Source organism: Brachyhypopomus gauderio, chromosome 1 (assembly GCF_052324685.1).
Source record: "Brachyhypopomus gauderio isolate BG-103 chromosome 1, BGAUD_0.2, whole genome shotgun sequence".
NCBI lineage: Eukaryota > Metazoa > Chordata > Actinopteri > Gymnotiformes > Hypopomidae > Brachyhypopomus > Brachyhypopomus gauderio.
The window spans coordinates 43,477,616-43,503,625 of record NC_135211.1 but is presented as its reverse complement, the minus strand read 5'-3'; the positions used below and the strand labels follow the sequence as shown (position 1 = coordinate 43,503,625).

Genomic DNA, 26,010 nt, shown 5'->3' with positions numbered 1-26,010 from the left:
GCCCTTAACTGAGCCGAGCTCGGCCCTGAGTGAAGCATTGTCTCGAAGCAGTTCTGATCTCATCTCTTGCAGTTCCACCTGGATCCTGGAATAGTATTCCTTAGATATAGTGTGAAACTCGGCTGTAAGAGCGGCCGTAAGAGCACGCGTAACCTCCGAGGACACGGACTGAATAATTTCAGACTTCATGGCAGCTAGCTCTTTGGCTAAGTTCGGAGTAGCAGGCCCACCGCGGGGAGGCGAAACAGCGGTCGACGAGGAAGCGGCTAGCGCTGGGCCGATAAGAGGTTGTGAAGAAGCCGGAGTTTTAGTGCCTTTTGGTGGCATGTTAGCGAAAATACGTGTCGTAGAGAGTAAAACAAAGTTGAAAAAGACGTCTGGCATAAAAAATAATCGATTTGTGAGTACGAAAATTATTTATTCGTAATTGTGCTATGCGGAGCCCGCGAGTTCTGCGACTTACGCCATACCGTTCGAAATCGGAAGTCCAATTTTGTTTCTTATTCAATTAAAGTCAACATGTACTTGTAGACAGCAGAATATTTTTAAGGCTGGTTTAATGGTACAGTTACAAAAGCATAACCAACACAAGCTGTCTGATCATTGCTCAAATATATACACACTAACACACATAAAAACCAGAGGGCAGCAGATCATGTGAAAATATAATTGTGTCATTCTCAAAACTTTTGGCCATGACTGTACAGTACCTGCTAATGAATTGTATTTCTGAGTCTACAATATTACACATTGTCAATTTGTAACATTTTTCTTCATATGAAAATATGAGTTATGTTGAGCTAATGTCAAGGTTCACCACAAGCTTCACTGAGGGTTACGCTACCAAACAGTTAAGCATGCAAATTATGTACACAATCTTTTCTGATTTCAATTAGATAAGCCAACAAATACATTGTTCTGGACAGCTCAATTGTGTAGTTATTTTTTAAGGTTGGTTTAAATGGTACAGAACTACAAAATGCCACCTATAACCAACACAAGCTATCAGTAGATGGTGAAGGTTAGATGAGTGAATGAAATCTTGATTTGTATTTGGTATGAATTTGAGCAATGATCACTCACAGTGAGACACCAACCCCCACAGACAAATAGTCAAATTCACAACCTTGAAGGAAAAATCACTTTACACATGACACATGAGTCACCTGAGCTGGTAGATGTAGGGCAGACACTGCATGTGTATGCGTGTGTGCGTGTGTGTGTGTGTGAGTAACCAGTGTTGAACACAGAATCTTCAGAAGTACAACATGTACAATTAATACAACTGTAATAACGGAGTCAAATCTAGTCACAGACACAATGACCAGAATTATCATTGTTTTCTTCATCTGTCTTTTTCTTTGGACAGATCATGGAGTGTCAGGGCTCCAGGGTGGCTCCTTCTGCCACCGCCGGGGGTAACTCGCGAGTTAATTCTTGTCAATGCAATCAGCGGTGATGAGCTGCAGCTGTCTGTTTCCCTATTTAGTTGTAATTCATCACTGCTGAGTTGTTTGTAGTTGTTGCTGCTAATGTTCAGCTAGTCTCTGTCGTTAACGTGTTGCGTTCATTTGGTGACTCGCCACTACGTCCGAATATCTATTCAGAGTTATTTCTCTGTCTACTTCCCCTAGCGTCTGTCGTGGAAATTTTCTAATAAATGGATGAGGACTCAGACGTGGTTAAATGATTAATTTATTACAAAAATATAAATATATATAAATAGGACAAAGACAGATACAAGACAGACACAGACAGACACAGACATGAGAGTCTCATTCAAGCATGACAACTCTGAAGGCAGGGGGGCGCTCCCCCTGCTTATATACAATCTTAAACACAATTCAGCAGTTCTAACAGCAGGTTATCTTAAGCACAGCATGTTCCAAAACATAGGCGTCCAGCAGGCTACTTTGTCTCACATGTGTGTATCTCCTAATATGGACTTCCCTAGAGTTAGCGGAAGCAACTGATGTATCAGTTCAACACAGAGGAAGCTAAATGACCCAAGACTAGTAGCCTAGTGACTACCAGTTAACAGAGTGCTCTTACCCTCTCCCTGACCTGGGTCACGTAGCACACATGCATAATATGAACTAAACATGGTTACACTGAATCACACTACTTCATTATTGTAGTCCTTCTGCTTAGTCAGAATGGACATGTCCTAAATCATAAAGTTCATAATGATCTCTTATAATAACTAAACATGATCTAATCAATGATGATTAGTCAATAATCAATAATTTCTCTCACACTTCCCCCCTTTGATTCTGTGTAATCATTAAAAAGGAGAGAATAAATCATTAAGTCTATCATAAATCGTCAACTTAAGTCAGGCTCTAGAGTCAGTTAAGCTGCTCAGGGCCATCGGGCACAACCCAGCCAGTCGCCAGGTCGTCCCAGACGTCTTTCTTAAACAGACGTCCCAAGGAGTCTGCTATCTCAGGCTCCTTTAAGTCGTCGTGCAAGGCCATCTGAAAATGCTGACGCATAAGGCCAGTAAGCCACGACGAACAGCAAGACAAAATACAAGGCAGCAAACACAACAACAGCTAAATGATTATTACAATTGGTAAAATCATAGTCAGCATCCAATGTCCCCATGGGCCTAGCCATGAAGTGATCCACCCAAACCAGGTTCTTGAACCTCGGCCTTCATGTGATCAATTAAATCAGTAATATTATCATAGTAATCTGGAATGCTGAAACAACATGAAACATTGATTTTCTTACACACATCTCCTTCTTTTGTGAGGAGGAGGTCTAAAGCTAGTCTATTCTGGACCTATACTTGTCTAATTTCTTTCACTTCTTGTTTAATAGGTCCAGGGCAGTCTCAGTACGAGAAGCCAAAGTCAGAACTTGCCATTCAAGTCCATTGATCTTATTCATTGTTGCTGCAGTTCCTCCTCCGAGGAACAGTGACCCCCGTTCAGGCATGAAAATGGGTCAGGGGTTAAAAAGGTGAGAAGACCGGGGGGCGGGGCATGTGACGTCATGGGGATACGGCGACGGGGCGTTGACATGTGACGTCATGGGTATACGGCGGCGGGGGGGGGGGGGGGGGGGGGGGGGGGGGGTGGCTGCTGGTGTACGGGGATACAGCGACAGGTGATACATGTAAAAAAAATTATAACGCGTGCGAACGACTTACTAACGCGTGCGAACAAGATTATTAAGTATTACTTTATATAAAGCCAGGTTTACCTTCCTTGGGCAGTCAGTTCGCGAACATCCCTGGTATCTGCTTGCTTTGCTGTGAAAAAATCAACTTTGTTGCCGCGTGTGAAAGGCGACCGTTCCCACGCGTTAGTAAGTCGTGGCCACGCGTTATTATTTTTTTTTACATGATGTCACCTTACGGGCTCCGTAAAATATCGTAAAATACATTAAAAACATTAAAACATTTTGACTGTCTTGTCAATGGATTCAATGTATGGAGCCAGATCCTTAAACGCGAGAAGCTGCTTTCGCCATTCCAGATGGCTCAGTCAAAACCATTACGTCTTAATGAACCAATAAATACATCAGCAGCGAAAATGAGTGTAAAAATACCAGGGTTCACGTGTTTTTATTTTCTAACGTGGGCTAAAGCACAGGGTAGACTCAAACGACAAGTGTTTACAACTTCATCTTCAACCTTTTCAGCCCTGGCGCGAATGTTATCCTCACCCGTCCCTGGATTCACCAGTTACAACTACAGACACTAGAAAAAAAATCTCGTTTCTTATTTTATGTCACCGTTAACTACACGGGTTTGACGCGAACTTAATAGGCTTATCTATCTACCTATTTATCACAAGAGCTTGTGGCTCTGACTGTGTTCAACGCTGTAGCGAACGGCAGTAACTTTGTTTTACCGCAAAATATGAAAACGATTGAAACCATTAATAACCCAATTAAATCCACTGGGAAATGTACGATCTGGTAAATGTAGTGGTAAATGTACGATCTGGTAAATGTACGCTCTTCTGACTTGTCCCCCGGTGTAGCACTAGGTCCTGCTTCTCATTAGCAGTAAATGAATAACATGAATGAAGAACGTTCGTATGATTGAAACGCTATTTGGCCTCTATGATGGTTCGGGCGGAAACTGCTGGCCACTGTGTCATTGAAATTGCCGATTTCGGAAGTGCTCTGTTTGCTTATTAAGTCAATATGATAATTAAAATATATACATATAATCTCCCGACCCCCCCCCCCCCCCCCCCCCCCCCCCAAACAAAAAACTCCTCGGATCTACACGATTCACGCAGGTCACCCTTTTCAACTTCAAAACGGCGAATTTCGCCGAAAGGTGACAGATTTTCATGCCTGCCCGTTGTATGATCTCTCAGGTAGAGCAGAGTAGGTTTTCTCTCTGCATGCCCACATCGTCACCCAATCTGTTACTGGGTTCACGATGCCATGACAGGAGGTGAAACTCCATTTTGCAGAGGAGTTATTTAGTCTAATGGTGCATGTTGATTCATCTCTGGCTGTTGCTACCAGATCAACCTGGCACTTGGTGTGCTCTATCCAAAGATGGCCTTCAAGGCCTCCTCTGAGCATAGACACCACTCTCCCTCAACAGGGGCGGTGTCAAATGTCATGTTGCGAATGCCGGCTCGTGACACCTGGTCATTCGAGTCGCGGTTGTTATTTCCTATGATCCATACTTGCAACATCATCACCTACCCAATCAGGAACCTTACCACTGTGAATGATAGCGTGAGACATGTTGTAGAATTGACCTGTTAACCTATCAATCTCGCATATGGGTCTGTTAATTAACATTGTAGCCATTTCAAAAGTGATTGGTGTTGGTGTTCACGGCATGTGGAAAGGATGGCAAACCAGACAGGGCTGGTTTGGTTTCACTGCAGTAGCAGTGACATTGGACATTACACATGCTTTCTTTCCCTCACACCTCTCCTCCGGTGTGGGGGAGATGACAGTTGCCCCTCCTGTTGAGAAAAGCATCATGTAAAAAACAACAGCATAACATTCATTCTGGCGGCTGCTTTGGAGCTCTTTTGCAGTGGGTGTGGTGTGTCCACGTGGCTCGGCCGCTGGTCTTCACAGCTGTGTTGGTTGTTAGCAGCACGTGGATCTCTGATCAGCACCCAGTCTCCCGGCTGGAACTCGTGCAATGGATTCTCTGACACCTCTGACAGCTTTGACCTGCTCAGACAAAATAGAGACAAACTTGTGCAGGATAACATATTAATGGCTCAACGTGTGTGTGAGTGTGAGTGTGAGTGTGTGTGTGTGTGTGTGTGTGTGTCCCATTCCGGCGGCACTACTCCCATGTTTGGAGGCCTTCCAAACACAATCTCAAAGGCTGATAAGCCTGTGCGAGCTTGGGGCAGAGTGCTGCTCTGCCACAAAACCAGAGGCAGACATTTCAATCCTGTTTCCTGAGTTAGTTTAGAAAGCCCCCCCTTAATTGTGCCATTGGCTCTCTGCACTGCTCCTGGGTAACCCCCATCGTGGGATTATTTGCCTTAGTAGCATCTTTGCCACCGTATCTGAATTCTGCTTTGTGGTGGGGAAGGCCTCCGTCCATTTGCTAGACATACATACACACAAGCCTGTATTTCAGCAGGTGTTAGTTCAACAAGATCAATTTGCCAGTGTTGAAAGGGTTCGTGTGGGTTTTGGGTGAGTGTGGTTATTCTTAGTGCATGCTAGTGCATGCCACTATCCCCCCTTTGCTCATTGTGACTCCTACTATGAGCAATTTCAATCAGTCCTCTCATGTAGGCTGTAGGGACACACGTCTTACCTGTCTCCGTGTGTGTGTCCAGACTCCCCTCATTGTTTTGCACCCCCCCTTTTGCCCATCTCTGTTTGTCTTTCATTGTGGCTTGTGTTTGTATTGCTCTGGTTGTTAAGGGTGTGTCTTCTCTGTTACTGTGATCCGTTAGCATCATTTGTGTGTTTGGAGCCTGCAAAACTGTGTTTTGGGCTGTGGAGTCTGTGAAGGCATTGCCTTTTGCTACTGTGTCGCCTGTTCTGGTGTGTGCGGCACATTTGATGATTGTAGTTGTGAGATCAGTTGGTGCTTTATCTTTGACCTTGAGCTGGTAAGGAATGGTGAGCTCAGCTGCTTGAGCAGAATAATGTGGCAGGAGTGATATCGTTTCCAAACCCTCTGTGTGGATAAATGTGCTTTTTTTTCCTCTGGTCCTGTAAAATTCAAAAAACAGCATGTTTGACCCGAAGTGCGAGTTGAGCGTACCCCACTATATCTCTGAATGCTACCAGTGCCCGCACCCCGGCTGCCCCGGGGTCTAGTTTTCCTGAAAAGTAGGCTACTGGCCTCTGTCTGTCACTGTGGGCTTGAGTCAAAACACTGGTCCTTTAACGTCAACACTCCCCACACACATACGAACACTGAACACACACATCAATTCTGAACTTTTATTTCAGAATTCAAAACTGTTCTTAAGACTCATTTGTTCAAACGGGCTTATTCTCTTTAACAAATGTTATTTTTATCTGTTTGTTGTGTCAGAGTTTCAATACATACTACGTCATGACCCAGGAAGTGCACTTTTTTCAGCAATATTGCAATTTTGCTTAGGAACCTTGTGGCCTTCCCTTGCTAGGTGATGTAGCAATGCCACTGTGGCTCTCTTTGCATGCTTCTCATGTGTTTACACAGAGTATCAGAACATCTACGTAGTGCAACAGTGCAATGCCCTCTGGAAGTTTCAGAGAGGCCAGACTGTCTCGCAGCGCTGCATTGTAAATGGTGGGTGATGTGTATGTTTTTTTTTTTACTTCAAAGGAAAATGCAAACCAGTACTGGCTATCTGGATGCACTGAAAATGCATTTGCTAGGGCCACTACACTGAACCACTGGCTATCTGGGGGAATCTGGGAAAGAATATTGTGAGGATTTGGCACTTTTGGGGCTCTAACGTGTACTGCTGCATTGACAGCCAACAAATCCTGCACAAATCGCCATTCTTCCCGCCCTGTTTTCTTAACTGGAAAAATTGGAGTGCGCACGGGTGAGTTAGGGCACAGTACGATCACTCCAGCTTGCCTAAGTGATTGGAAAACCTGGCCTTATTTCCTTTGAGCGCCTCAGGCTTCAAAGGGTATTGATGTTGTTTTGGCCTATAGTCAGATTTTGGGGTGATGTGTATGGGCTCACACCCCCTGCATGAGCCCCAACATCGCTCTTACCTTGTGCCCATAATGCTGCAGGAACAGTTCTGAGTTCCTCTTCCTCTCATTTTTTTTTCTCTGAGAGGGTAAGGGAGGCGGCTAAAAAAAATACCAAGGGGGTTAATCAGTTCCACTCCCCACCTGCAGGGGAGCCAGCAAGGCGCCGGCTGCATTCACGCCCTCCTGCTAGGGCTAAACATGGTGTTCCTGCCAAGAACTCTCTCCCATTTGGTAATGTCAGACATCTCTGTCATCCATTCACCGATGTCCTGCCATTGTGGCTCCTCGCACACGTTTGCTAGTGACACGTGTGGTTTAGATCGAGGAAATGAGAACAGGTCTTCCTGTTCTAATGTGGTTTGCACCATTGCCGCAGCCCACACGCAATCCCACACAATAGCAGTGACAACCAAGCAATCATGTTTTCCAACATCAAATTTATCCTCAAAACCTCTATCGGGGCCCTCACTCACATGCAGCGTGCAGTGCAGTGACCCCTACGGTCTCAACATCAAATCACCTGGCAACAAACTACACACTTCACACATGAAGTGTTCCCAACACTCTCCTCCTGCACTCTGCAGCTCATAAGCATACAGTGGAACTCCTGCTGATAACTGAACCGCAACACAGCTAACTCCCACTGCACAAACAACCCCTCAGGCCTGCTACCCAGGCCCAATTTACACATTAAGTCACAACCCATAACATACATTTAGCAGTTAAAATTAAAAATTCATGTTCAAATGTATTATTTCATTTACATCGGAGAGGCTTTTTTTTTTCTTTCTTTGAATGGGTGGCACCACTATAAACCAAAAACTTTTATTTTAGTGCAGTTTACAGTCAGTGTTATTTTAGGCAGGCCCTGTGGCCCTACACTAATCTTCTGCAAGCATTGATAATTTAAATGAGAATTTAAACCAGTTACTTTCCTTTTGTCGTCTTCCAGTGGTCCTGTACCGTCCAGCCTCTCCGCTGCCCGTCAATCTCTGAAAGTTCTGTTTCTCTGCTCAGCATTTTCTTCATTTTCAGGACAATCTCTTGCAAAGTGTCCTAGTTTTCCACAGTTGTAACATTCACCACCTCTCCTCTGGGGTAATTCTCTCGTCTCCATCCACCTCGTCTTCTTCCTCTGCCTCTGACGCGGCCCCTCCTGCGTTCTCTGTGAGTTCTCTGCAACATGGTCTCAGCTTGCTTCTGGATTTTCTTGTTCACTCTCCATGCCAGCTGTGCCTCGTGATGCTTGGCATGATCTTCCATGGTTTTCAGGGTGGCGTTGTTGTACCTGATGCACTGGGCTCTGATGAGGTCACTGATGTCTTTTCTCATGCTTACCAGGAAGCTGTTTCTCAGGTGGGCTTCCCATGGGCTGGCCTCCGCCGGCCTCCGCTCGTTGTGCTTGTGCTACAAGACCGCTGTGGTCGGTGTGAACTCTGGTCAGTCTCACGAGGAAGTCGCTGACAGGTTCTCCGTCTTCTTGTTTACATGCAGCTATTTTGGACGTGTTGATAGTGGCTGGGTGTGCAGCTTCCAGCCTTGCGACCAGGTGACCTACAATCTCTCTGTAGGGCCTGTTTGGATCCTCCTGTCCAGCTGCTGTTCTGGATGACAAGACTGAACAAAATCTGTTAGTTCTTCGCCGAAACGCTTACCTCCCATCTCTGTCGGTTTACCCAGGCCCACCGCCGCCTTCATGATGTCATCTCCTGTCCAGTGATCTCCTGGACCATGATGTCTCCTTCAGGGCCTGCAACCTTGACCATTGGAAAGGTTGTTGCGCACCCTGGGGTGGTCAGTTCAAGCAACACCTGACCCTTTCTTTCTGTGGCACGGCTACTTGTGTGTGCTGCCACGGGTGAAGCTGGCGGCGGGGGTGGTGGTGGCTGCGGGCGGCGGGGGTGCTGGTGGCGTTGGGGAGGTGGCGCTTCCCATCGTCCGGCTGGCGCATTCCATCGCCTGGCTGGCACATTCCATCGCCTGGCGGACGTCATCATACGGGACTAGCAGCCCTGGGTGCAGCGGCAGCTGTTGGGCTGGTGGGAGTGAAGGAGGCAGAGGTTGTGGTTGTGATACCAGAACTGATGGCACTGGAGCTCGCAGTGCAAGTGTGGCAGACAGAGTTTGCTGTTGTGGTGGCGCCAGAGCTGGTGGTGCTGGAACTGGCGGTGGAGGTGGGGGAGGCAGGGGTAGCGGCTGTGGGTGAACTGGTGGTGGAGGTGGGGGAGGCAGGAGTAGCGGCTGTGGGTGAACTGGTGGTGGAGGTGGGGGAGGCAGGGGTAGCGGCTGTGGGTGAACTGGTGGTGGAGGTGGGGGAGGCAGAGGTAGCGGCTGTGGGTGCATCTTGCAGTTGGTGCAGTTGCTGAGCCGGGATGGCTGGCGCAGATCTCGACGGGGCAGCGTCGAGGTCTGGTCGGCTACAACAACACACTGAGAGACTTTTGTTAGTACACTTTTTAATCCCTACCTGTCGTGCTTGCCTTTTCTCGGCTTCTTCAAGCCAACATTTTGCTTTTTCTTCCATATCTGCTTTATGTTTAACAAAATACTTTCGTGTTTTTCTATCTGCGCCCTTGGGCTCTGTTTTCACTCTCTCAACTAGTCGGCGCAGATAGTCTACACTCAATGTTCCCTTTGAAACAAACCCATAATGCTTAGCCCAAAAATTCACATGTCGAGTTACATCTTCTAAATAATCTCTGGTCATTTGGTAAATCACACTTATATTTATTATTATTATGATTATATTAGGAGCCTCTGATGCTTTACTCTTACTATGTATTTTACCAATTTTACCCAAATTATGTTTACTCATAATTCTAGACAATCCCAGAGATGACCCTTCACACTTTTTTTTTTTTTTTTTTTGTGAGGGGTCCAAAAAAAAATAAATAAAAATCCCAAATCAATTAAACACGCCAGAAAAAGTCCTCAAAATTTAGATCCGCTACTGCATACCAACGTAACAAACAGTTCCACCCGCCCCTATCGGATATCTCTGCCGCTCCGGAGCTAGCCAACACCGTATTACGTCTAATCAGTGCGCTTCTGCCCAGCTGGATCTCTGGCCAGACTGACGGGCGCTAGGCTAAGTCCTATCCCGCGTGGGCGATATCGCAGTATCCCCACCGTATAGACTTTATATTTTCAGGCGATACCTCTCTGTATCCCTGTAGGTGATATGCCATATCCCTATTGTATAAACAGAGATCATCCGGCGGGCGGACACTGGCGGATATCTAACACTTAAAAACAAAAAAATTCCTAGAATTTTATAAACTAAAAATGAAACAGAATTTCCACTTACTGCAATTTTTGTTAAATCGGGCGGAGAACACCACCGGAGACTGGCGGTGACATCACTCCCTGGATAGGTACTTTCCCTTTTCTCGTGGGGTTCCCACTTTGCCCAGCCCAGCCAGGGATCTCATCCCCCGGGGAGCGTCCTCGAAGATCAGTCACCGCCTTTCCGGGGTGCCTCTCGCCGATCCTGTTCGTGACGCCAAATTGTCGTGGAAATTTTCTAATAAATGGATGAGGACTCAGACGTGGTTAAATGATTAATTTATTACAAAAATATAAATATATATAAATAGGACAAAGACAGATACAAGACAGACACAGACAGACACAGACATGAGAGTCTCATTCAAGCATGACAACTCTGAAGGCAGGGGGGCGCTCCCCCTGCTTATATACAATCTTAAACACAATTCAGCAGTTCTAACAGCAGGTTATCTTAAGCACAGCATGTTCCAAAACATAGGCGTCCAGCAGGCTACTTTGTCTCACATGTGTGTATCTCCTAATATGGACTTCCCTAGAGTTAGCGGAAGCAACTGATGTATCAGTTCAACACAGAGGAAGCTAAATGACCCAAGACTAGTAGCCTAGTGACTACCAGTTAACAGAGTGCTCTTACCCTCTCCCTGACCTGGGTCACGTAGCACACATGCATAATATGAACTAAACATGGTTACACTGAATCACACTACTTCATTATTGTAGTCCTTCTGCTTAGTCAGAATGGACATGTCCTAAATCATAAAGTTCATAATGATCTCTTATAATAACTAAACATGATCTAATCAATGATGATTAGTCAATAATCAATAATTTCTCTCACACGTCCTTGGTTTGTTTTGCTGTTCGTTTTTTTCCATGAGGTTTTAGTTCTTCCTAGTATTCCTTGTACTCAGTGTACTCCATGCACTTTTCCCGCATGGAGAACTGAACCTCTGCTTGGCAATGATTTCTCTGATTAGAGTATTTGACAGTGATGGACTCTGCTCAGTCATATTCGCTATTTAAGACTTAACATTAGTGATCTACACTTACAGCATTAGGGACCTACACTTACAACATTAGGGACCTACACTTACAGCATTAGAGACATACACTTACAGCATTAGGGACCTACACTTACAGCATTAGAGACATACACTTACAACATTAGGGACCTACACTTACAGCATTAGAGACATACACTTACAGCATTAGGGACCTACAATTACAATTTGAGTCAACAAATGCAATTCTAGACAGCTGAGTATTTTTTTCATTGTTTTGTTATGGTGGATTAAATGGTACAGAACTACAAAAGTATAATCAATACAAGATATCTGTCAAATCCTGTAAGAATGTGTAAGCCTTATCATTGCTTAAATTCACATCAACTACAAATCAAGATTTCATTCACACATCTAACCTTCACCAACTGCAGATCAAACAGAGACATGAACTCACAAAAACAAAGACAGCGGTCAAACTCTCAACCTTGAAGGATAAACCCTAATTTTAAACATTATACCTGTAGTATGTATAAAAGCTTCTCACTCACCTGAGCTGTGAGGTGTAGGGCAGACACTGAAGGAAAGTCCTCATTTCACACTTTCCATCTGACCAGTCTCTCAGCTCTACTGGTTTCTTCACTATTTGGAGTTTCAGCACTTCTAGAAAGAGGAAGGTCTTTCTCTTTGAGAGGTCTATGTTCCAGACTGCAGGAGCACTCCTGTCTCTTTGATTCTCATAGTCCTTCCTACGTGAGTACAGATGCAGCAGGAAATCTGACTTTTCTCCAGGTGTACCAAAACACTGTGAAATCAGTTCCTCTACACTTGTGTGAACAGTCTCTCTTTGACTAAGTGCTGCTTGAAGACACAGATCCAGGAGAAATGTTTTCATTCGTTTGCTCCACTGGTTCCAAGTTTTTCTTTGATGCTGAACAAAACTTCAGAAACAAGCAAAATACTCAGAATAAGAAAAAGTTGGAAAAGTGATAATAGACAAAAACAGGTGACACTCAGATACACTAATGTCACAGTAATTGAGCCTGAAATTTTAAGAGCGATACATACAAAGTAAATAGGAGATGTAATGCTCACTTCCGTATCATCAAAGATCACTGCTATTAAAGATCACTGCTAGACAACCACCTCTAACCACCTCAAGTTGGTAGACTGATTTAAAGAATATACATTTGCAGCTTGTTGTCAGGTTTTGGTTATGAAAAGATTATCAATACGATTATCTAGTACAGTCTCCTGGAGCAGCATTGCTTTGTTAGAATGGGAGCGAACAGTAAGGAATGCAAAAACAGTTGCAGAGTTAGGAGAAGAGAAAGAACGCAAGATAAACAAGTTTTGAATAAATGGTAATGTCACGGTCACAGCTCCGGACCCTTCCCTGTGGGCGTGTCATTATGTCGTCTGCGTGCTGTTATGTCCTTATTAGTACTTCCGTGGGTGTGGGTTGTTTGTGAGCGTGTTCGTAGTCGCACCTGTGCCTTGTCTCGAGATCACGAGGGTCTGTGTTAATCACCTATATAATGTGTGTTCGCGCAGTGTCTTGTGCTCGTCTTTGTCTAAAGTTTCGTGCCTGTGTGAGAGGTGTGTTTTCTGTTCGCACTCCGCACGGAGCTTCACGTGTTTATTTGTTCACATTAAAAGTCAAGTGTTGCACAGTTCGACGTTCGTAGTGCCTCATATTTCGAGCGTCACAGAAAGACGAGCCTTACAAATCCAGGGTACACGTTGGCACGCAAAAAGGGCAAGAAGAAGGCCAAACGACATCACACCTCTTCCCCTGCGCGTCGCCACGAGGTACCAGACCCGGAGGAGGTGATGCAGCAGGACCCCATCTGTGCGAGCCTGCTGCGTAAAGCCCAGGCGGCCGAGACCGAGGAGGATGCAGAGTGCTTCCGACTGGCCGCAAGCAGGGTAAGGAGCGATAGGCACGGAGCTCCGCCCCTGGCATACCCTGCAGAAGGGACCTTCCCCCCGGCAGACCAGGAGGAGACTGGTCCGTTCTATATTGGCACAGGTGAGTGGGTCCCCCCCCCGAGGTCGAGTTTGGGAGCGGGGAGTCCGAGGAGGAGGAGAGTCCCCTCCAGTCCGAAGACTCCGAGGAGGAGACGGAGAGAGGTGCCAACGCTGCTCCGTTCGAGCACTCCGCTCCTCTCGCGACCGAGGAAGCTAGCCCTCTGCCCTCCGTAGGTGCTGAAGCAGGCGCGCACTACGGAGAAGGCGAGGGTGAAGACATCAGTCCCCCTTCCTCGGCGCCCACCCTGTATTACGGAGGAGACGATCCAGATGTCAGTCCCCCTCCCTCCGTTTACTCAGCACCTACGGTGTATTACGGAGGAGACGATCTCGACGTCAGTCCTTCCCCGTCCGTCTGCTCAGATTCCATCCGAGATGACAGCGAGGAGGAACCCGACGTCAGCCCTCCGCCGTCCGTGTGTGCTCCCCTCGCCGAATCCAACAGCGAGGGCGAGGAAGCGCCTGGCTCTTCCCCCTCTGTGCGGTCAGAAGCAACCGTGCGTACGGAGAAGGGGGAGAGACCGGAAGATGAAGCGCGTTCAGGCTCCGAGGCGAGCCAGATGGACTGCTCGCCTTGCATCTCCTTGGAGGAGGCGATGTCGCGAAGCCCAGGAGCATCAGAGGATGAGGAGGAGGGGATGGAGACGTCAGGGGGCGAGGAGGTGCTACCCCGGCGAGCAGAGGAGTTCCGAGGCCCGAGGGTGTGTTTCGGGTTGCCCTCAGAGGTACCTCGTGCCCCGGCCAGTGAACGGCGTTGAGCAAAACCCCCGCCAGCGCCCAGGAAGAAGCCGGAAGCACCCAAAGCAGAGCCAGCGGGCGCGTGGTTTCCTGGAGCGCCCAGCAGCGCTGCGCGCGCGGAAGGACTGGGTCCGCAGAACGGAGGGGTCCCGCCTCCGGTGCCGCTTGCAGCCCTGGGAGGGTTGGCGCATCTGGCCGCTCTCCTGCAAGCAGGGAGAGCAATCTCCTGGTTGCCCATGCCTGTGTGTTTGTCCATTCCGTTATGTATCCCTAACCCCCTATTCCCTTTTGTGCCCCTTGTGTTTAATGTTCCAGTGTGTGTGATCGTCCACGTGCCCGTGTTTAATGTATTTTCCCCTGTCTTCCCAGGGAGGGTGTTCTAGAGCTGTTCGCGGCAGTTCCCACCATCGGGGGAGACGGCTCTCGGAGGCTCGAAATCCCGGCGGCTCCAGGCCTGCCCGTCGGTGTAGGTTGTGGGCTTTCCAGCTGCGCGGGACGCTCCGGGAGTAGCGAGCCCCTGGAGGAGGGTTCTGTCACGGTCACAGCTCCGGACCCTTACCTGTGGGCGTGTCATTATGTCATCTGCGTGCTGTTATGTCCATATTAGTACTTCCGTGGGTGTGGGTTGTTTGTGAGCGTGTTCGTAGTCGCACCTGTGCCTTGTCTCGAGATCACGAAGGTCTGTGTTAATCACCTATATAATGTGTGTTCGCGCAGTGTCTTGTGCTCGTCTTTGTCTAAAGTTTCGTGCCTGTGTGAGAGGTGTGTTTTCTGTTCGCACTCCGCACGGAGCTTCATGTGTTTATTTGTTCACATTAAAAGTCAAGTGTTGCACAGTTCGACGTTCGTAGTGCCTCATATTTCGAGCGTCACAGGTAAGAGTTACTGAATTTGCATAATTAATTATTAAGTGTGTTAGTATATAGGGTCATACCATCATTCTACCATATTCTTCTCTATAAAACACTTAATATTGTGACTGTCAATTATGATTTGTTGTTGACAGGCAAGTATAGATTAGAAAAACTATTTAAAATTATGGTTTATATAGTGCAAATGTTTACCTGAACTGTGAGATGTAGGGCAGACACTGAAGGAAACTTCTCACTTCACTCTCTTCATTTGACCATCCTCTCAGCACTACTGGTTTCTTCACTGTTTGGAGTTTCAGCACTTCTAGAAAGAGGGAGGTCTTTCTCTTTGAAAGGTCTATGTTCCAGACTGCAGGAGCTGACTGGTAAACTTGCTGAAATGCTGGAAGGACACTCCTGTCTCTTTGATTCTCACAGTTCTTCAGATGTGAGTACAGATCCAGCAGGAAATCTGACTTTTCTCCAGGTGTACCAAAACACTGTGAAATCAGTTCCTCTACACTTGTGTGAACAGTCTCTCTTTGACTAAGTGCTGCTTGAAGACACAGATCCAGGAGGAATGTTTTCATTCGTTTGCTCCACCGGTTCCAAGTTTTTCTTTGATGCTGAACAAAACTTTAGAAACAAGCAAAATACTCAGAATAAGAAAAAGATGATAAAGTGATAATAGACAAAAACAGGTGACGCTCAGATACACTAATGTCACAGTAATTGAGCCTGAAATTTTAACAGCGATACATACAAAGTAAATAGGAGATGTAATGCTCACTTCCGTAACATCAAAGATCACTGCTATTAAAGATCACTGCTAGACAACCACCTCTAACCACCTCAAGTTGGTAGACTGATTTAAAGAATATACATTTGCAGCTTGTTGTCAGGTTTTGGTTATGAAAAGAATATCAATACAATTATCTAGTACAGTCTCCTGGAGCAGCATTGCTTTGTTAGAACGGGAGCGAACAGTAAGGAATGCAAAAACAGTTGCAGAGTTAGGAGAAGAGAAAGAACGCAAAATAAACAAGTTTTGAATAAACGGTAAGAGTTACTGAATTTGCATAATTAATTATTAAGTGTTAGTATATAGGGTCATACCATCATTCTACCATATTCTTCTCTATAAAACACTTAATATTGTGACTGTCAATTATGATTTGTTGTAGACAGGCAAGTATAGGTTAGAAAAACTATTTAAAATTATGGTTTATATAGTGCAAATGTTTACCTGAGTTGTGAGATGTAGGGCAGACACTGAAGGAAACTTTTCACTTCACTCTCTTCATTTGACCAGCCTCTCAGCTCTACTGGTTTCTTCACTGTTTGGAGTTTCAGCACTTCTAGAAAGAGGGAGGTCTTTCTCTTTGAGAGGTCTATGTTCCAGACTGCAGGAGCTGACTGGTAAACTTGCTGTAATGCTGGAAGGACACTCCTGTCTCTTTGATTCTCACAGTTCTTCAGATGTGAGTACAGATCCAGCAGGAAATCTGACTTTTCTCCAGGTGTACCAAAACACTGTGAAATCAGATCCTCTACAGTTGTGTGAACAGTCTCTCTTTGACTAAGTGCTGCTTGAAGACACAGATCCAGGAGGAATGTTTTCATTCGTTTGCTCCACCTGTACCAAGGTTTTCTTTGATAGTGAACAAAACTACAGAAACAAGGAAAATACTCAGAATAAGCCAAAGAAAAAGACGGGAAAGTGATTACAGTCAAAAACAGGTCAAGTTCAGATACAGTTCCACTTTAGTTAAGGTATCATACAGTCCTTGTAAATCTCCAGCTAGTCTACATGATTGTGTGTTTGTGTACAGGGTCAACATACCATCATTCTACCATATTCTTTTTACAGATCTATAAAACAGTTACCGGTAATATGGTAACTGTCAATTATGATTCCTTGTGGATAGGCAAGTACAAATTACAACATTTTTACAAAATTATGGCTTATTTAGTGCAAATATTTACCTGAGCTGGGAGATGTAGGGCAGACACTGAAGGAAACTCCTCACTTCACTCTCTTCATCTGACCAGTCCCACAGCTCTACTGGTTTCTTCACTCTTTGGAGTTTCAGCACTTCTAGGAAGAGGGAGGTCTTTCTCTTTGAGAGGTCTATGTTCCAGACTGCAGGAGCTGACTGGTAAATTGGCTGTAATGTTGGAAGGACACTCCTGTCTCTTTGATTCTCATAGTCCCTCACATGTGAGTACAGATCCAGCAGGAAATCTGACTGTTTTCTGTTAGCATCTCCATAAGGAAAAGAGCTGTATGTACACATTGATGTTAACAGATCCAGTGTCTCCTCTGTTGATCCTTCACATTCTGCTACTGTACTGAACAGATGCAGAATTATACGGACACTGTTGGTGGTGCCAATACAAGAAGAGACCCTACAAATAAATAATTGAAAAAGGGCAATTAATGATAAAAAAGTGTGATGCTTACAATCCAAAATAAATATGCTAAATGACACTTTCCACTTAGTTATTATACGGATAACACAAAATACAACACTGTGCTTTGTTAACAATGCATGACAAACCATATCAATAATTTCAGATATCATCAATGCTTTTGGCCTCTCCATCGTATCAGTAAACACCCCAGGTGTTAGTGACCTACACTTACAACACAAGTGACCTACACTTACAGCATTCCTAGTTTTTCTTTGAAGCTGAACAAAAAAGAAACAAGCAGAATAAGCCAAAGAAAAAGATGGAAAAGTGATTATAACAGGACATTTAGAAGCCCGGCAGAAGACCTATGAGAGTGAAATAGTTTGTTGTGAAGGTGTTTAGAAAGATAAGGAGGTGCAAGACTATTTAGAGCAGGGGTCGGCAACCTATGGCACGTGTGCCACCATTGGCACGCCGAGGCATAATCACTGGCATGCAGCACGCTGGACTAGCATCAGCAAAAAAATTAAATAATAAAAAATAGAGCACAATCCTCCAATCGAAATCGCTCCTCAACACTCTGCTCGGCGGAGGCGTTTATACTTGGCGATCGATTGTGATATAATACTTAATTTGTGTCCATTTACACCTCCCCTCTGCTAACCATTTACACTCGCCACCCCCCCAACAATTTAAACTTGCTCCCCCCCAACCAACTTGGGAGCCAGTGATGATGCTGGAGAAAAGGTGTGATGAGGTCATGAGTGGAGATGATGGAGAACAGGTGTGATGTGGTCATGAGTGAAGATAATGGAGGACAGGTGTGATGTGGTCATGAGTGAAGATAATGGAGGACAGGTGTGATGTGGTCATGAGTGAAGATGATGGAGAACAGGTGTGATGTGGTCATGACTGCAGGTGTGAGTAGATGAACAGCAGTCTAGTATCATCTGAAGTTTATGGACTGAGGAGGAGGGAATGCCAGCTAACAAGGACAGCTACAGTCAGTGGCGGCTGGTCAATACGGGGCGCTGGAGCGCCACCCCCTTAATATTGTTCCGATATTAAAATGAATTCATTTTAAACTGTGATAGTGAGGAAATTATTTAGTCACACTGTGTGTCTAATATAGCCATGTTTGAATTTATTAAAAGAGTAAACACATAATTGTATTTAATTGCTTACATTGTGCACACTTCCTGGTTGGGGCGCCGGTCTAATGGAAGTGAATGTAGATGCGTAAACTTTTGCCAAGCACGTGATCTGAGGCAGCAGTTTAATTGGTTGGTTTCAGATTTTTCAGAGAGCTGCCCCCCGGACACTCCCACTCTTGTTGGTAGTGTCAGTCATCTGCGGTTCGTTAACTCGGTTCACGTTGAATAGCTACAGGCTGGAGCAGCATATCTTACAAAATGAGAGAAAATTCCGTTTTACAAAAAAAATCCTCACACAGCGTTCACTTGAATAAAAAAGGATAAAGGAGCTTGGCCCGGATCAATGTTGTCCAGTGCTTGATCAAGGTATGCTGAAAACAGAGCTTAGTCTGATCTACAGCAAGGAAGAGTTCAATGCCTGTTGTGGTGCTGTGGGCCTATTCCAGCTGTTTATAGAAAATAATCTAGAAGAAGTCTTTTCAGAGACTGTCACACTCCAGTTTAAGACTGGAGATGAGATCAAGACTTTTCTGAGAAACTCAATGACCCAGGACAGACTGAATGCATTGGCCATGTTGTCAATGGAGAAAAGACTAGTCACAGAGATGACTGAATTTAACAAAAATGTAATAGACAAATTTGCAAGCCAGAAGGAAAGGAGGGCAAAATTCATGTTCAAATAAATAAAGGGCAATAAGACTGCTTTATTTGTTTTTAATTTTTTTGCGCCCCCTCAATTTTTTTTGCACCAGCCGCCACTGGCTACAGTAGTCTTGTCTAGTCATGAAGGCAAGATCTCATGATCAAAATGGCGGTGCGTGCACACGCAGCAGCTTCTCTCTCTCCCGAGGAATCTGCATTTTCGTGTTTTTTGTCCCGTGATTCGCAGTGTTTTTGTACGTCCTTTTCGTGCGTTCATGTCTCGGAACGCACATACTACCATGAGTTTCTGCTTGAAACAGACAGAAACTCATTTTTGGAATTTTTGGAATCCAACCAAGAATTCCGCGAAGAGCTGCGAGTCTGTGGCTTGCTCAAGTCACTGGCACCCCCACCGACCACCTCCGCCGTGGCATCTCGCCCACCGTGGAAGCGCCACAAACAGCGGGATAGGAGGCAGAGATGGGGCAAGCGTGGAGGTATCCAAGCGAGGCTAGCAGCTAGCCCAGACAAACCAGCTATGCCCACCATGATTCTGGCCAACATACGCTCCTTGGACAATAAACTGGACTACATACGCTTACTTCAGTCAGCTCAGAAGTCCGTGAAAGACTGTTGTGTTTATGTGTTCACGGAAACCTGGCTGAACGACAGCGTCCCGGGTCACGCTGTTCAGCTCGAGTGGCTAACATGCTATCGGGCGTACCGAGCTCTCGCTGCAGGCGGTAAGACCCGCGGTGGCGGACTCTGTGTTTACATTAGCGATACTTGGTGTCGTAACGCTGTTGTGGTCTGCAAAGTAGAACTGATGGTTATAAAGTGCCGACCGTTCTATCTACCGAGAGATTTCTCCGCCGTGCTGATCGCTGTGGTCTATCTCCCTCCGAGCTCCAACAACAGCATCAGGAGTGAGGCACTAAATGAACTGTACCGGCACATCAGTGAACAACAGACAGCACACCCAGATGCTGTTCTCATCCTGGCTGGAGATTTTAATCACGCAGTTCCTAAGAGTGTGTTTTCTGGTCTATATAAACACATAGACTTTCCAACCCGTGGTAACAACACACTTGACCAGGTCTTCACCACAAGTAGAGGAGCCTACAAAGCCTTCCCCCTCCCCCACCTCGGTGCTTCTGATCACCTCACCATTATGCCAATACCAGCCTACAGACCACTGGTTAAAGTCACCAAACCAGTTCTTAAGCAGGTACGAGTGTGGCCGGATGGTTCCTCAGAGGCACTTCAGGACTGTTTCAGCATGACAGACTAGAATATGTTTAGGGAGGCTGCTACCCACAATTCCACAACAAACATTCATGAATACTCAGAAACTGTCTCGGCCTACATCACCAAGTGCATTGATGATGTGACTGACCTCAAGACCATCACTGTTCGTGCTAACCAGAATCCATGGCTGACAGGAGAGGTCCACAGACTCCTGAAGGCCAGGAATGCTGCCTTCACAGCAGGAGACCAGGAAGGTCTGAAGACAGCTAGGGCCAACCTGTCCCATGGCATCAGGGAAGCGAAGAGGCAGTACTCCAAGAGGATATCTCAACGCTTAAGTGACAGCAGAGACACACAGAATCTTTGGCAGGGAATGCAGAAGATCACGGGCTACAAACCCTATCTGCAGACCTGTGACAGCACCATTTGTCTGCTAAATGACCTGAACGGATTCTTCGCACGGTTTGAACCGCTCAACAACGCATCCGCTCAAAAATCCATCCCTCCTCCTGGTGACCAGGTGCTGAGGCTGTCTCTGGACACCGTGTGGAGAGCTTTCAGCAAGATCAATACTCTGAAAGCTCCAGGGTCTGACAACATTCCTGGTCGTGTGCTGAAGATCTGTACCTGGGAACTCGCAGAGGTCTTTACGGACATCTATAACACCTCTCTGATACCATCTCCACTGCTTTACACTCAGCCCTCACACACCTGGACAGGAAGGACACCTACGTCAGAATGCTGTTCCTTGACTTCAGTTCGGCATTCAATACAATCATCCCCCAACAGCTCATTCACAAACTGGACAGTCTGGGGCTGAGCACATCACTGTGCAACTGGCTGCTAGACTTCTTGACCCGAAGACCACAGGCAGTGCGGGTTGGCAGTAGGGGTGAGCGATATGGGAAAAAAAATTTTATCACGATTTTTTGCATAAAATCACGATTTCGATTTTTTATCACAATTTTCCATCCAATACAAAAATTTGGGGCTACAAAGCTTTCTTTCTTTTTTTTTTTCAGAAACATTTTATTAGGAGAAAGTCAAAGTAAGCACAATACAACATCACATTTATATACAGAATATCTCCATAACTTTCTCCATTTTTCCACCACACATCAACCAGGTTTTATAATAGAACACACACAATATAGGGGCAGTCATGGCCTGGCAGTTAGGGAACTGGTCTTGTGACCGGAGGGTCGTGGGTTCGATTCCCAGACAGGCCATGACTGAGGTGCCCTTGAGCAAGGCACCCAACCCCAACAGCTCCCCGGGCGCCGGGCTAGGGCTGCCCACCGCTCTGGGCATGTGTGATCCACAGCCCCCTAGTAATCACTAGTGTGTGTGTGTTCTGACTGCACAGATGGGTTAAAAGCGGAGGACAAATTTCGATTGGGGTGTAAAAATCACAATTGACAAAATATGGCACATTTCATTTCATTTCAAAAACAAAAATGCCCCCCCATGTCCCATCATAGCTCACCACAATCAACACGCACACTGCCAATAGCAATAGCTACAGAAAGGCCACAACACTTGTATGGAAGCACACATTCAACCAGGTAATACCTTTAAGTTGGAAAAATAGGATATAAAGGGCTGCCATTTCCGGAAAAATTTATCTGTACACCCTTTTTGTGTGTACCTTATTTTTTCTAATTAAAAAAAAAAACATGACATCCCTCAGCCAACAAGAAATAGAAGGGGGCTTGGTAGATTTCCAAAAGTAACAATAAGCAGCGACTTGCTAATTGTGACGCTGGGTGGCGGCAGACGGACGAGACACAGAGTCCAGCGCGACAGGGTGCAGCGCGACCGGCGAACGTGCCGGGTGCAGCGTGACCGGCGGACGTGCCGGGTGCAGCGCGACCGGCGTAGGCGCCGGGTGCAGCGCGGCCGGCCGACGCCCCAAGCGGACCGCCTGGGAGATTCCCTGCGGTCTCCATCTCCTCCTCCTCTTCTCCTTGGTCCCACTCCATGAACTGCTCCGGGCTGCCACCCCGGGAGCAGTCCATCTTCTCTCCTCCGGAGCGATCGGAGGATGGGACCGTCTCTGGTATCCACCTCTCCTTTATAATCCCATCGGAACACTCAGAGGGAGGCGGACTGCTCCACCTCCTCATCGTAGCCCACGGCTGGTGCGGAGCATTCTGACGGAGGGTATTCGTCGTCTTCCTCCTCCTCTTCCTCCCCGTAGACCACGGCAGGTGCGGAGCACTCGGATGGAGGGTAATCGTAGTCTTCCTCCTCCTCTTCCTCACCGTAGCCCACGGCAGGTGCGGAGCACTTGGATGGAGGGTAGTCCTCCTCGTTCCCCTCTCCCCCACCATAGTCCACCGTGGGGGCGTAGCAAACGAATGGAGGGTAGTCCTCCTCCTCACCGTAGTCCACGGTGGAGGCGGAACAAACCGAGGGAGCCTGATCTTCCTCTTCCTCCTCGCCCTCTGATTCCTCCCCCTCGAACTCGCTCTCAGGAGTCTTCTCTGTGGAGCAGAGTTCGAGGGAGCCTACCCTCAGGGGCGAGAGGTCTCTGGTGGGACAGGGGTGTCGCTCCCTCCACATCCGCACCGCGGTCTGGCGGAAATACTCCGCCATTTCCACCGTCTTGGCCTCCCAAGACCGAAGCAGCATTATGCTGCATAACGGGTCCTGCTCCATCAGTTCGGGAGTTACGGTGGCCGCGCGGTGTTGGGCAGGAGCAGAGGCATGGTGGCGCCGGCTGGGTCTCTGACTCCTCTTGGGCCGGGTGGCGTATCCTGGCATCTTCGGTGTCTCAAACGGCTCGTCGTTCTGTGACGCTGGGCGGCGGCAGACGGACGAGACACAGAGTCCTTGTTGCGACAGACGTCACTTTTATTGTAACACTTACTTTGCGCAATAATGCACGATAAACACTCAAATAACAACGGAGACGTGTATACATTAGACAACGACGAGCACAAGACACTGCGCGAACGCACATTAAATAGACAGACCACATCAACCCCACGTGATGACGAGACGAGCCACAGGTGAGACGGATAATGACAAGACGCACCCGCATCCACGGAGATACACTGACGCAGATGAGTAGACGCAGACTACGTTAACACACGCCCCAAAGGAAGGGTTCGGGGACCGTAGCGTGACACTAATAAGGAAGTAAAAGCTATAATGCCTCTTTGCATAGTGCCAAGTGCGACAGAGCGGTCTAAAACCCCAAATATAGCAATTAGTGCACAAGGTTGTACCTGAACTCCAAGAACAGTGGACATTATAGTAAAAATATAGCCGCAAGCGGCAATTGGCGGGTTCACACACGAATAGGCCACTTGGCTTCAATAGGCAATAGACCCAATAGGTCCTTTAGACCCAAAAGAAGCTGTTTGAGTGGAAAAAATGCACAAATAAATCAATGTGCAAAAAAATGTTCAATTGGGGCACTAAAGGCCCAAAAGGATCAAAATAATGTGTATTGGCAAAATGATTCAAATCACAGAACTAAATCACATGCTGAGATCAGCTTTGTGTGTGTGTTTGTGTGGTATTTCATGTGAGAAATAGTTTTCAGTCCGTTCCGATGTTTGGCCACTAGATGGAGCCCAAGTACTACCATAGTGATATCTCATTAATCTCAGTAATGCAATATGACATTTTGGTGAAATAAAAGGTTCATTTCTGGTCAGGCAGTGCACTTTTTGTTATAAGATGCAATTGCAATGTTATAGAACTTATTGATCTGGATCATACAAGACCAATTACTTGTCTGTATTCTGCATAACAAGATTGCAGCATGAGTTTTTATGTTTTCTTAGGTTTTTGGGTACTGTAGCGCCCCCGACAGGCCAATTTGAACCAAACTTGGCATACCTCACAAGGACTTCAGGATATAAAAGCCTTTCAAATTGGGAATTGATTGCATACATGGTTTATGAGTTATAGCAATATAGGTCATATATGGCATGGCCACAATGATATAATGGGAAAATGGACCAATCAGAAAAATAAAAATCCAACATTTTTTTACTCAGTTTTTACCTACAGAGTCTACTGATTATGGTGATAGCAATTTTTCCATAATTGGATCAAATTCCTATGACTAGTTTGTAAATAGCTATTTTCAAACAATAGATGAATGTGACAAAAGTATGCATTTTTTAATAGGACTTGTAATTGCAAAGTTGTCAGGTCTACTGCAAGGAATAAAATGAAACAAGCTGCATGTTCCTAAGTGAAAATTTGGAGGAGTTATGCATGATTTTCACAAATAGCGCCACCTAGTGGCCATATGTTTTAAAACTGCACAGCATGACACATAGTCCTGAGATATGCACAGTGGTGAGGTTTCATGTTGTTTGGCCAATGGTAAGTCTGTCAAATGGCCAATTATTTCAAATAAAAATTAATTGGCTCATGGCGGCCATGTTTTTTGAGTGATGATGTCATCATTGTGTGTCTTGATATCACTTGGGCCTCTGATGATGCCTGTAAAGTTTTGGCTTGATGTGACTAATGGTTTCTGAGATACAGTTTTTCCCATGTTATAGCGCCCCCTATTGGACAATCGAGGCCAGCTTTGACCTATGACCTCGGAGTCATGTGCCCTAACAACTGTTAAAATTTTATGAAGATCCGTCAAAGCGTTGCTGAGATATGGCTGTTTAAGTAAATTTGGCCACGCCTTGGAGCTATTGATTGACATGTGACAACCAGACTGTATGCAAATCTCAAAATGTTTTTAAGCAACTTTGATAATGAGATTCTCCTGAATATTTTGACACCAAGGTTGTGGTGATCCGATGAAAAACCAGGGACTAGTATAAAAAAGTAGGTTTTGCATATTATGCAAATTAGCAAAAAATCTAAGTAGGCGGAGCTTAATGGTTCTTGAGGCTTTTTTGTTTGTCTGAAGCCAAGGAATGCACCTGAAGTGGAATTTTGTGTCTAGGCCCTACGGTTTGGGAGATATGGACCAAAACGCAAAATGGTGCGCTATAGCGCCACCATCAGGCCAATGTGGGTCTCTGTGCTTTGGCACGGTCTCGCAAAGAGACTACACCATTCTGCCAAGTTTGGTGTCTCTGGGCCTTACGGTCTAGGCTGCAGTATGCGTTTTATGCGGAGAAAAATAATAATAATAAATATAGCCGCAAGCGGCAATTACGGGGTCCAAGCTGAGGTTTGGCAAGATTTTGCACCCACTGGCACAACATTATGTAAAGCTTTATGAAATGTACATGAAAGTATATGAAGCACGTTCGTGAATGAAGTACCTGCTCAAAAAACAGAATCGAAATGGCAGCTTTTTAAACTTATGGTGGAATACTGCCCAACGTGGGATTCGAACCCCCGTTGTCCACGTGCATTGTGGCTGGGAGCACATTGCTCTACCCATTGAGCTAATGGGTCTGACTGGATTACAGGCTCAACTCTAACTCTTTTGAGGAAAAGAATGACCTTTGATCTGCATGCATGTTCAGCATAGAAAATGAAAAT

At 46.0% G+C, this 26,010-nt stretch overlaps 2 protein-coding genes across 13 annotated transcripts in view; both read right to left on the bottom strand.

Annotated features, from left to right (window-relative positions):
- Positions 1-1,679: 1,679 nt before the first annotated feature.
- Positions 1,680-26,010, bottom strand: part of LOC143521674 (uncharacterized) — a 74,311-nt gene continuing 49,980 nt past the window's right edge. For 2 of the 12 annotated variants that reach the window (XM_077014828.1, XM_077014837.1), the window contains exons 17-22: positions 17,060-17,482; positions 16,320-16,742; positions 15,287-15,709; positions 12,005-12,394; positions 7,183-7,263; positions 5,024-6,174 (exon numbers count right to left, since the gene is read on the bottom strand). In XM_077014828.1, the coding sequence (XP_076870943.1) occupies positions 5,673-6,174; positions 7,183-7,263; positions 12,005-12,394; positions 15,287-15,709; positions 16,320-16,742; positions 17,060-17,482 (2,242 nt within the window). In that variant the 3' untranslated portion in view covers positions 5,024-5,672. Of the gene's footprint in view, positions 6,175-6,722; positions 9,595-9,991; positions 10,688-12,004; positions 12,395-14,627; positions 14,782-15,286; positions 15,710-16,319; positions 16,743-17,059; positions 17,483-26,010 lie in introns of those variants that run through there. The other 10 variants (XM_077014863.1, XM_077014845.1, XM_077014893.1 and 7 more) reach the window with 10 other exon arrangements.
- Positions 18,675-26,010, bottom strand: part of LOC143521749 (uncharacterized) — a 33,828-nt gene continuing 26,492 nt past the window's right edge. Inside the window, exons 2-3 of the mRNA XM_077015050.1 lie at positions 21,160-23,333; positions 18,675-18,892 (exon numbers count right to left, since the gene is read on the bottom strand). Coding sequence (XP_076871165.1) covers positions 22,627-23,298 — 672 coding nt within the window. The 5' untranslated portion in view covers positions 23,299-23,333 and the 3' untranslated portion in view covers positions 18,675-18,892; positions 21,160-22,626. The remainder of the gene's footprint in view (positions 18,893-21,159; positions 23,334-26,010) is intronic.